At 44.9% G+C, this 12666-nt stretch overlaps 1 protein-coding gene across 1 annotated transcript in view; it reads left to right on the top strand.

Annotated features, from left to right (window-relative positions):
• FLVCR2 (FLVCR choline and putative heme transporter 2) overlaps positions 1–12666 on the top strand; it is a 59756-nt gene that overhangs the window by 35428 nt on the left and 11662 nt on the right. Inside the window, exons 3-4 of the mRNA XM_084892967.1 lie at positions 1629–1766; positions 12279–12346. Coding sequence (XP_084749093.1) covers positions 1629–1766; positions 12279–12346 — 206 coding nt within the window. The remainder of the gene's footprint in view (positions 1–1628; positions 1767–12278; positions 12347–12666) is intronic.

Here is a 12666-nt window from a genome sequence, read left to right as displayed (position 1 = left end):
ACCACTATATTGGCTGGACCAAAAAAATATTCATTGTGGGTCTCATGTGGCCACGAGCCTAGTTTGACATGCTTGCTCTAGGCTCTGTGAGGAAGATGTCTGATTCAGACTTTGAAAAACTAGGAATTGGACTCCAGGTTTTATTAATAGAAGATCCTTTTAGGTAGGGATGTGTACTGACCGCCCTGTGCCAGACTAGGTGCTAAGCACAGGCAATACAGTCTCCTCCCCCGCAGTAGGAACTTGGGTGCTAGGCCATGAGCTGGGCCCACTAATCCTAAAGCCTCAGCTCTCATGTCCTTTCTATCCATGTGTGACTATTGTGTGGTTTTCAGTGCTCGTCAGTGCTTTTTTTTTTTTTTATGGCTATTATCGTAACTGTACAACCTTGAATCATATGTGAGCGTTTATTCCAGTAATGCTGGTGGTATGGGAGAGCAGCAGGTTATCTACAAAAATCTGCTCTGCCTTTCCCTATAAGTCAGCTGCTTATACTGGGTAGAAAGATAAAGATTACATGGGGAAGTAGGGATTACAGGCATGGGGAAATAGGCATGGTATAATCATTGCAAGTTATAAGTTATGCGGGCTGTGGGGAAGTGGCGGGGGCGGGGGGTGTGAGGGAGGGGTCTCAAAGGTCAGGTGCCTTGGGGCACCCCGGGACCAGATTACAGATTACAAGTTCCAGTAATAGGGGCTAGAGGTTGTAAAGAGCAGGTGTCTCCAGGATTAGATTGCTTCAGCCACGAGGCTATAAATATTTTCATAATGATGGGCAGTTCTCAGGAAAGGAGGATGGACTGCATTCCAATGTTAGCTCTCAATTCCCAGGGTTTACAACTCCCAACGAGGTTAGAATGAGCCTTCTTTCTTTCTTTCTTTCTTTCTTTCTTTCTTTCTTTCTTTCTTTCTTTCTTTCTCTCTTTCTTCCTATCTTCCTTTCTTCCTTTCTTCCTTTCTTCCTTTCTTATTAATTGAAATTATTTATTGTTTAAAGTGTTACATTTGTCTCCTTTTCCCCCTATTGACCTCTCCCCAGCCGCTCCCACCCCCCAGCACATGCCCTTACCTCTCTACTATCTGTGTCCATTCGTTATCCTTATATGCATGCATACAAGTCCTTTGGTGATCTCTTACACCTCGCCTTCCCCCCATCCTTGCCTTCCCTCTAAGGTTTGATGGTCTGTTTGATGCTTCTGTGTCTCTGGGTCTATTTTTGTTCATCCGTTTATGTTGTTCATTCTATTCCAGAATGTGTTTTCTTTAATCAGAACAAAAAATCATTCTTGTAACTAATAGCTAGTTCCCAACATATGGGACTATTTCTGTCCCTAACATATGGGACTTCTTGATCCTTGAACACTGCCCCAATTATTGCAGTCATCCAGAGGCCATGAAGAAAAAGTAATCAATGTAAAAAAAGTAATCAGTAGACTACACACTCAGCCATAGACAGTGAAAAGCAGCTTCAAGAGAGGAAGCTGTAAAGGATTTAATTGAAGAATTAATACTTCCTTTTGAGTCCCAGCTCTTTCTTGGTTGATGGGAATCAACTCTTGTCCATGTGTAACTCTGCTGGGCTGTAACTACAGGGATGTTCAGTGATCTCTCTGTTTCTTTCCTTTCAGTATTCAAGGAGAAGCCTAAACATCCCCCCAGCAGGGCCCAATCCCTGAGCTATTCCTTAGTACCGGATACTTCGTACTTAAGCCCCATCATCCGGCTCTTCAAAAACCTCAACTTCAAGCTGCTTGTCCTCACCTATGGTAAGATGCAGATGTGTCCAGAAGTGTACTTGAACTGGGAATGTGAGGCAAGAGGCCTGATGTGTCTATGTATCTTACTTTTTCCTGATCCCAAATGCGCATGTAAAGTAATTGTCGAGGGTCAACCGGAACAGTCAGCTGTGTCTCAGGGCCTTTGCAGGTTCTGCAAAATCCACTTAGAAAACCATTCTTTTCCCGTATCAGATTATCTGGCATATGCCTGGTGATCCTCCAAGTCTTACTTCAGTATCACTGCTGTAAAGCAGGATTAGGTGACCTTTCCTTTCGCTGTGGTGTTCCATTTCCAGGTCTGTTTTTCTCACTAGACAAGAATCTCCTTGAGAGCGGAGATTTATATGTCTTTTCATCAGTTATTGAGTAAATGAATGACTCTTAATAAATAAATGCATAAATGAGTTCTGCTATATGAATCACTTCTCCACCCATCTTCCTTCATCTTGTAACATTGACTCCTACAGAGTATTTATTTGAATGTAAGAAATATCCTCTTTTATTTTATTTAAAAAGTAGAAGCCTGTTGCATGAAGATTTGTGCAATAGGCCTTCCTTCCCCTGGCTGCTGACACTGATTTTCCTCTGGCACCCGGGACCCAGGCCTTCGCTCTGGCTGCCGCCTTCCATCTTTGCTCCAGCCAGAGTCTTTGCTCCAGCCAGAGCCTTTAATCTTTACTCCAGCAGGAGCGCCACTCCTGTAGCTCCCTTTGCCCCCTGCCTTTCCCCTCATAGCAGCTGTCCCACCCTGCCTGGCCGCATGCATGCTGCACAGAGACCTGGAGTGGCTGGGGGTGGAACTACTGCCATCTTTGTCGGATAAATTTGCATACCCACTCCTGATTGGCTGGTGGGTGTCACAAAGTGATAGTAATTTGCATATTCCTCTTTTATTAGCGCGCGCGCGCACACACACACACACACACACACACACACATATATATATTTAAGAAAGGAAGGGAGAGGGAGAGAGAGAAACATCAATGATAAGAGAGACCCTTTCAGTCTGCAGACCAATGCTCTGTCCTCTGAGCCAAACCAGCTAGGGCCTCTTTCATTTTGTTGCCTTCATTAAGGTAAATTTTAATCTTTATGCTGTGTATTGGCTTGCCTCTCCAGCATGATGTTTTCTGCACCTTTTCCCCCAACCTTTAATAAGAATGTTAGATCAGACAAGGGTAAGAACAGAGCCTCATGGCATTCTATTAAATGGATCTACCCAATTGCACTGCTCTTCGTCTTACATTTGACCACTTAATCAACTAGCTAGTTTAAAATCAAGAGTCAACAAATGTATAACATGCTCAATAACTCTACAGGTATTTAAAAAATGAGATTGGTTTAACATGATTTATTCTTGGTGAAACCTCAGTTAACTATAACTTTTTATTGTCTATAGGTTCATAAGCCATGGGTTTTATAACAACAATAGCATTTACTATGTGCCAAGACTTTTCATATATGCTTTTATTTAACTTCCCCCACACCCATGTTAGGTAGATACTATAACCATCCCCAATTAACGTATGAGGAAATTGAAACGAAGATGAATTAGGTAACTAGCTTGAGATCACACAGCTTTTAAGTGCCAGGACTCAGATACAGGTTTGCCTAGCTCCAGCTCCTGCCTGCTTGATGCTTATTACATACTAGTAATTGCCTATGGTCCTTCCTAAAATCATGCCATGGTTTCATGTTAGGCTTATCAATGCCATTTATCTCAAAGACTAAAGCATTGATAAGAGATGGCATCGTTCATGGCCAGAGAGGCACACCTAAGTGTTTCTGGCATAAACATAGTTCAGTAACCTCTCATCTGGAATAGCTCTTGGTAACTGATTAGTCTTCAAGGTCTTGGGTCTCAAGGCCTCATTCTCTCCAAGCTTCTCGGGTCTTAGGATATCTCTGCATTTATCCACAGTAATAAACTGGCTTGTGTGGGTTGATGGGCAAAACAATTCACTTCTGAGTCTCTGAAGCATTGGACTCTGCTGTATGTGGGTAGAATTTATTAACATTTTCCTCAAAGGCCTGGGGGTACCTGGATGTCTGTACTCATCTCAGAGAACCACAAGCCTAATTTCCATGGTAGAGAATTGGCCATGGAGACAAGGCTCTTTGCCAACAAGGAAATGATTCTTAGGTTCAAACACAGACTTGAAAAAAAGCCTATTGAGCCCATTACTGTTTTTTAGGCACCATGTGAAGGGCTTTACATGCATTATCTTTTAATCTTTGAAACAAACCCATGACATAGGTCCTTAACTCTATTTCATTTTATACCCAAGGAAACTGAGACTCTGGTTTAGTTCCTTGCCCACCATTGGACAGCTAGAGAGCAATAGAGCTTGGATATATACTTATGTCTGTCTGGGGCCTGAGCCCGTCTTTCTAACCAATGGCGTCCTGCCTCCTCATGCAGAACACAGCCTCTTGGAGACAGAGCCGGGTTCCTTTCTTAGCCCACTTGCCCAGGTGGTTTTGGGTCTACCCAGGGGAGTGTATTCTTCCTCAGATTTAATTCTCCAGACCAGTTAACATGGGGTTGCTTTCTTCTAGGGTTGGATCTAGAGTTTGAGGGTTTGGGAAGCAGGACCAACCTATTGGCCAGCCATCTGTGGGATTTGGAGATGACGGCGTCTCAGCCTTAGTGTGTGTCTCTTTAAGGTTTGCAGGTCATGTAAAGGCAGTTCACCCGAGAATCTCTGCTTTCTTCTCCCACTTTCTTTGCTCCAAATCATCATCATCATCATCATCATCATCATCATTATCTAAAAAACAAACCCCTATAAATTCAGCACATGGTTGGGATTCTAGCAGATAATAGCATTTCACAAACACATTTGCAGGACATGGGTGGACATGCCTTAGAGAAAGAGCCTTGAATGCTGGTCCGCTGAGTTCAGAATTGCGCATAAAGAATGGGAGGTCTGAATTTTGGTGTCAGTTACTGAGTGTACCACCTTCACCCATCTTTTGTCTTTCTAACCCCCTAATCTCCTCTCCCCCCCCCCATTCCTTTTTTAAATATGTTTTTATTGACTTTAAAGAAAGAAGAGGGAGAGGAGGCAGTCAATTGATATTACCCTCCTGCACGCTCCTTGCCCCCAAACTGCTGGGGATCAAGCCTGAAACCCAGGCATGTGCCCTGACAGGGAATCAAACCCTGAGACCTCTTGATGCATGGGTCAATGCTCAACCACTGAGCAATGCTGACAGGACCCATTTCTTTTCTTTCTTTAAAATATGTTTTTATTGATTTCAGATAGGAAAGGAGAGGGAGAGAGGATTAAAAACATAAATGATGAGAGAATCATCAACCAGCTGCTTCTTACATGCCCCCCATTGGGGACTGAGCCCCATTTCTTAAATTCTCTTTGGAAAGAATGGCAGCCTTCCAGGGTGAGCCCTGCTCTGCCCCCCTTACTCCTGCTCCCCGCTTCTGACTTAGCGTTGACTCAATATCCAAGCTGCCTGGCGTAGGGGATGGCTATTGATAACATTTGCTCCTCATTGGAGTTCTCTGAATGGGAACAAAAGCTGCTGCGTCAGCTGCCCAGAGCTGAAGTGCAGTGAAAGCTTCAGAGGAATTTCCCTATAGGGTCTTGGCCACACCCTTAGAGGTAGTTTGTTTTCGGTGTTTTTTTTAGATAAAATAAGGGCCATCAAGTTAAACACATACCTGGGTTACCAATTTGCTCCCACTCCCAGTCAGGCCTGTGTGGGAGGCAACCAGTCAATGTGTCTCTCTCACATTGATGTTTCTATCTCCCTCCCTCCCACCCTCCTTTCCTCCCTCCCTCCCACCTTCCTTCCCTCCCTCCCTCCTTTCCATTCTCTCAGAAAAAAAGCAATGTGGAAATAACCCATGTGATATTTGGGGTATATTTATGCCAAAAAGTGATTCATTTTTCTGAAATTCAAATTTAACCAGGTATGTGGTTTGTCTTTGTTTGTTTCTTAAATCTGGCAGCCCACTTAGAGGAAGGAGGTGCAGAAAAGGGTTTGTGCTTGATGTTGCCAAACTATCACAAGAAGAAGAAACTGCCTCCTTCTCTAGTAAAATAGACCCCCGCCCTCAACCTCCAGAGTTTGGCAGTACAGGAAGATGGGGCTGGAACCAGATCCCCTGAGGGTCCTACAGAGTTTGGGTAGGACTTGTAATGTGTGTCAGTGGTGGGAGTGGGGTGAAGAAAAAAACCTTTCTTCAGCTACCCTCTCTTTGTGCTTCTAGGTCTTGCTTTCCCAGGGCTTCCTCTAATCTTTTTTCATCCCTAGTGATGGTTTAATAATTGCCCTGTGAAAAATGCTACTCCTCTAAAGAATGTCCTTGAAGGGAATACTTTCCCCTGCTCTCCCCAGCCTTGCCTCCAGGGCTTCTGGAAACTCTTCCATGATGAGCACCTGAACCCAGAGCCTCACCGAGTGTCCCATGGAAACCTTTCCTTGGGTCTCTCATGGGTTTTACATGGGCCCAGGGCTGTGGTCGACAAACTGCGGCTCGCGAGCCACATGTGGCTCTTTGGCCCCTGGAGTGTGGCTCTTCCACAAAATACCACAGCCTGGGCGAGTCTATTTTGAAGAAGTGGCGTTAGAAGAAGTTTACGTTTAAAAAATTTGTCTCTCAAAAGAAATTTCAATCATTGTACTGTTGATATTTGGCTCTGTTGACTAATGAGTTTGCTCACCACTGGCCTAAAGAGACATTTTCTCATAAGAGTATGGCCCTCACCCAGCAGGCTTAACTTGCTGGAGCTATACATGCCCAAGTACAGAACCTGCTCACGCACAGGGCAGAGCACATGTTTCACTCTTGCCCTTCTTGTGGAATGCTGGGCCCCTTGGTTTGGGCGGTGGAGTGGACTGGTACTGTTTAACTGTCTGAAGAGGGTCATCTAAACTAGAGATCGATTCAGAAACCATGCATAATATGCTCCTAATTTCCAATTCCTGTAGAAACAGTTGGAAAGAATGGCAGCCTCCCAGGGTGAGCCCCATTCCCCTGTGCCCCCCACTCCCCACCACCACCTCTCTTGGCCGCCTTTGAGTGGGGGATCACTATTGAAAAACCAGACTAGTCTAGCTGAGCCAGTGGGTCTCAAACTTGAGCACTATCAGAAGTACCCGGAGAGCTTGTTGACACACAGATTACAGAACTCCAGAGTCTGCAGCAGGTCTGTGGAGGTGTCAGGAATGTGCATTTCTAACAAGCTACCAGCTGCTGATTATCTGGAACTGATTTCTCTAAACCACTGAGTCCCCATGAAAGTGCTCGGCTTTAGTAGTGTAGCTCAACCAGCACTTGTGTTTCAGGTGGGATTTTTTACTCCCAGTCCTCTTGTTCACCGGATTGTCCTGTCAGGGTCCAGAATCTCCAGGCTCTTGACTCACGCAGGAATGAATTCAAGAACAAGTCCAAGTGAGAGTGAAAGGAGTTTTTTTTGTTTGTTTTGTTTTTTCTTTAGGTAGAAAAAGAGGCTAGGACTTGGGTTTCTGAAAGCAGGTTCAGGGAATGAGCCTGGGATAGCTGCTGCCATCTGCTGCTCCCCCAGTCACGGTGAAAGAGATGAAAGTACACATTGAGTGGATGTGGGCCAACTTGCCAGTGCATTGCTCACTGGGTCAGTCAGTTTTTTGGAGTTTATGTTTCCAAGGGTCAGGTTGTTTCTGACACTTCGTGGTGCCAAATTATGACTCTACCTTTTGTTGGGAGAGGGCACGGGGTAGTGTTCCTAATATGGCCTGTTCCGAAAGTGCCCTGATGTTTGTCCTTCTCAGTTCCCCTTCTACCTGTGGTGTCATTATAATCTATAATAATAAAAGCATAATATGCTAATTAGACTGAATGGAGTGAGGTTGCCAGGGAAGCCCGGTCCTGGGTGCCAGAGGGAAGCCGGTGTTGGTGGGGGGACGGGGGGCGGGAGAGGAAGGCCTACTCTTGCAAGAATTTGTGCATCTGGTCTCTAGTGATTATATAATGAGCTTTGAGGTGTTTCTCTGGTCAGTTTTTCCTCCATCTTGAATTGATTTGGTTTTAGCCAGGCCTTGTTGTTGACTTCTGTGACCACTACAGGAGTTTCTTGCCATAGCTGTCTTCCCTTTGGTTATTCCAGGAGCTTGGGGCTCTAATGAGAGTACCTAGTGGCTTATTGACCTGTGATGTCTATTCCTATTTATTCATTTCACTTGTCGAGAGCTTTTCCTAACTTCTTTCTGTCCTGCCTCACTCCTGGATAATTTCCCTCTGTTTCCTGTGGATTTTGCTCTCCTTCATCATTCCAGGTGAGCCCACGCTCAGAGTAGCCATCGTGCCTTAAGCTGAGCCTGACTTGGAGCATTTTCTTGCCCCTTGCAGAGTGAGGCTCAGACCATAAGTTGAAAGGGGCCAAGAGGTGTGAGGAGCAGGACTAGGGGCTGCTTTCATTCTTCTCCCTGCCCACATTCCACCCCACCACCCTTTTAAGGAATGTGTCATTTTGTAGGCCCCCTGGACTCAGGAATGGAATTTCCAAGTAGCTGGGTGTGTGGTATAAAGATTAGGTGGGTATGTTTGTTGCTTAAGAAGTCCTCGAGAGCCTCAAAGTTGTGTATAAATATGGGTTCTATGGAAAGTAATCTCACAGTGTGATCTGAACAGCTTTTTTTTAATCCTCACCCTCGAACATGTTTTTTTTTTTTTTAAATTGATTTTATTTATTGATTTCAGAGATGAAGGGAGAGGAGAGAGATAGAAACATCAGTGATGGGAAAGAATCATTGATTGGCTGCCTACTGCATGCCCCCTACTGGGGATCAAGCCCACAACCCAGGCATGTGTCCTTGACCAGAATCGAACCTGGAATTCTTCAGTCTGCAGGCTGATGCTCTATCCACTGAGCCAAACCAGCTAGGGCTTTTTATTGATTTTAGAGAAAGAGGAAGGAAAAGGCAGACACACACACACACACACACACACACACACACACACACACAGAGAGAGAGAGAGAGAGAGAGAGAGAGAGAGAGAGAGAGAAGACATTGATGTGAGAGAGAAACATTGATTGACCACCTCCCAACCAGGGATCTAACCCACAACCTATAACTTTAACTTTAAAAAGAAAATAATCCTATATAATAAAAGGCTAATATGCAAATTGACCAAATGACAGAAGGACCAGTCATTATGACGTGCACTGACCACCAAGGGTCAGATGCTCAATGTAGGAGCTGTCCCCTGGTGGTCAGTGCACTCCCACTGAGGGAGCACCACTCAGCCAGAAGCTGGGCTCATGGCTAGCAAGTGCAGCAGCAGGGGCGGGAGCCTCTCCTGACTCCATGGCAGCGCTAAGGATGTCTGACTGCTGGTTTATGGGGAGCGGGCCTACACCATCAGCCAGACATCCTCCGAGGGCTCCCAGACTACAAGAGGGCACAGGCCAGGCTGAGGGACCGCCTCCCTCCCCCTGAGCGCATGAATTTTGTGCACCAGGCCTTTAGTTTTATATATCTGATTTCAGAGAGGAAGGGAGAGGGAGAGAATGATAGAAATATCAATGATGGAAATCATTGATTGGCACCTTCCTGCATGCCCCCAACTGGGGATCGAGCCCACAATCTGGGCATGTGCTCTGATCAGGAATCAAACTGTGACCTCCTGGTTCATAGGCTGACACTCAACCTCTGAGCAACACTGGCCAGGTGGCATGCAACTTCTTTAGTAAAGGGCTTCTCTTTGCCTTCAGCAAGCCCTGCCCATGTTTCTGTGCATCTAAGTTAACATTCCTTTGAAACGCCTCCTTTCAGACTGCTCCTTCTAATATCTGACCAAACTCTCAGAACCCTCTTGCTAAAGTGTGACCATCCTCAGGAGAGCACATAATCTTAACTATCCTGTAATCCAACCCCTGCCTTGCTTTCTCCCACCTTCATGCAACCTTCCTTATGTTCCCTCCTAATCTCACATGTATAAAAGAAACTGCAAACTATAATTTTCTTAAGCATTTTTTCTCAGTCTGTTGAGATCTTGCTTCCAGGCATGTTCTCTGTTTGACTCAAATAAATTTTTATAAGTTTTCTTGATAGGTTTGGACATTCTTATGTTGACAAGTCCTCATGACCATGGTCTGGCAGTTGTAGTGATGTTCGATGACACTCCTTGGTTTGTCTACTCACTGTGGCCCTGTGCCCCTCAGGAGGTGGCATTGAAACCACCATTTTTGGCCCTAGCCAGTGTTGCCCAGTGGATAGAGCATCAGCCTGTGGACTGAAAGGTCACAGGTTTGATTCCAGTCAAGGGCATGTGCCTGGTTTGCGGGCTCATGTGGGGGGCATGCAGTAGGCAGCCAATTAATGATCCTCTCTCATTATTGATATTTCTATCTCTCTCTCCCTCTCTCTTCTTCTCTGAAATCAAGGGAAAAAAGAGGAAAGAAACAAAAAAACCCCATCTTTATTGTGTCCCTGAAGCAGGCTGCTGGGAGAGGCAGAAATTTAAGGAAATTTTCGGTAACCTGACTGGGATTAAGAAATGGTTAAGAATCAAGTTTTATTTTTTAATTTATTGATTTTAGAGAGAGAGGAAGGGAGGGTAGGAGGTGAGAGAGAGAGAGAGAGAGAGAGAGAGAGAGAGAAACATTGATTTGTTGTTCTACTTATTTATGCATTCATTGGTTGATTCTTGTATGTGCCCTGACCAGGGATCAAACCCACAACGTTGGTGTATTGAGATGATGTTCTAACCAACTGAGCTACCTGGCTAGGGCAAGAATCAGTTTTATGAGAGTGTAAATGAGTGATTAAGAGTGAGGATTCTAGCCCTGACTTGGTGTGGCTCAGTTGGTTGAGCATTGTCCCATGCACCAAAAGGTCACTGGCTTGATTCCTGGTGTGGGCTCAATCCCCAGGGTATCATTGATGATTTTCTCTCTCTTTCACCCTCTTCCTTCCTCTCTCAAACCAATAAAAACAAACAAACAAACAAACAAACAAACAACAACAAAAAAAACACACAAAAAAATGAGGACACTAGAGCCACACTATCTGGGTTAAAATTCAGCTCTGCCACTTTCTACCTGTGTGATTGTGGGAATAGCACACAAAACTTCCGTTCTCATTTTGCATGAGAATTGAATCTTCATTTCACTTTGTATATCCTTTCTCTGGGAACCTGAAAAGTGGAGTGAGTCAGGTGCACATATGCAACCTTGCTTATGATAAAAATGACCTCTGTGGTAAAAATGACTACCGTTGGACTGGGAGACCTTCTCCTATCTGATAAGAAGCATTCCTTGTGTTTTGCTGAGTATTGTGACTCACTGTCCTGTCCTTTATGGGGACCCTGGAAACTGTGTATGGCATTGTTGCAAGCAGTAGTGGCTCCTGTCAGGTGTAAACCAGAGTGGTTGCCATAGCCACCTTTTTCCTGTCCCTGAGCTATCACCTTAAGGGCTAAGGAGAATGGTTTCTCGGTGGCTGGATGACCTGGGGTTCTATGTACTGGTCCCATTGAAAAGGAGCCCTAAGGCTGCTCTGTCAAGAGCTGTGTCCCTTCTAGGTGGATCTCATGTCAAGTATCAGTGGAAGTCTTATGAGTCTCGATGTTTACTTAAAACTAAAACGACTCCTGGTGTATTTGATTTTCAACCCTGTGCATTTTTCTATTCTATAAATTGGGAATGATAACACTAGCTGCTTTCTAAGGTTGTTGTGAGGATTGTAAGGTGCATAGAACAGTGTCTATTACACAAGTATGTGCTGCTGTCATTATCACCACCACCACCACCACCACCATCATCATCATCATCATCATCATCATGAATGTTATTAGGAAGGGAGGCCAGGAGGCCCTTTCTTCTTTGGGTCAATTCTAGTCTCATCTTAGTTACTATAACTCACTATATGGCTTTGGACAAATGACCTCATTCTCTAAGGACACAGCTTCTTACAGTCTATTCTAGGTTTTCCACTTATTTGTTGAATGAGTTAATGAATTAGAAGAGGCAACTAAGTGTTTTTAGGGTCCTTTCTGGTTTCAAATATAAGGTTTTGTGTGGCATTGATTCTGAGAAGAAAGCTGAAGGGGCGACAGGAAAGAGGTGAGAAAGCACCTGCAGTGGGAGTGGTATCAGGGGTCAGAGGTCTGGAGAGGGGACAGGTCATCGGGAAGAGATGGAAGGTGTCCAGTAGTCCCACTTACCTCATAAATCTAGCCAAGGGCTTAGGAAAGGACTGCGGATGATTCTGACGTGGGAGAAATGCTTCCCAGAACCTGTGTTTCTAGGGCGGGCTTACCAGGAGCCAGAGAGCCAGGTTGAAATGGCTACGTTTGGTTGTTTTGGAGTATTTCTTGGAGGAAAACTGCAGAGTAGCCTCACACTCGCTGGATTTTTCTTCTCCGAGGACACCATTCACAGTGGCAATGAAAATGAGGATTTCCGACCTCCTGACCTGCTGGGGGGAGGAGCTAGCAGTGGCCCCTCCAAAGCCAGCCCTAATGCTGTGTGTTTCTCCCTCGCTCCTTAGGTCTGAATACTGGGGCTTTTTATGCCTTGTCCACTCTGCTGAATCGCATGGTGATCTTGAACTATCCGGTAAGGGAGTCCCCTAAGCGTGTGGGGCCCGGAGAGAATGAGGTTACTGAGTCTGTCTCGGCAGGAACTGGGGTAGTGGTTAATGCTTGGGTCCCCCACTTCTAGGCAGCAGGGTATGGTGGTATGCTCACAGGATTTGGAGGGTTTCAACCCTAACTCTGGTGGCATTAAACTGTGTGACAAGCTATTGATAGTTAATGTCTCTGAGCTTTCATTCTCTTTTCTGCAAAAGAAGCATAATTACTGAAAGATCATTTTTAGGATTAGAAAGTAAGTAATACTGTGTGTGTGTCTATGTGTATATTTATATATGTTATATA

This window comes from Pipistrellus hanaki (assembly GCF_964339955.1).
Source record: "Pipistrellus hanaki genome assembly, chromosome: 1".
NCBI classification, from domain to species: domain Eukaryota; kingdom Metazoa; phylum Chordata; class Mammalia; order Chiroptera; family Vespertilionidae; genus Pipistrellus; species Pipistrellus hanaki.
This window is presented reverse-complemented; position numbering and strand designations above follow the sequence as displayed.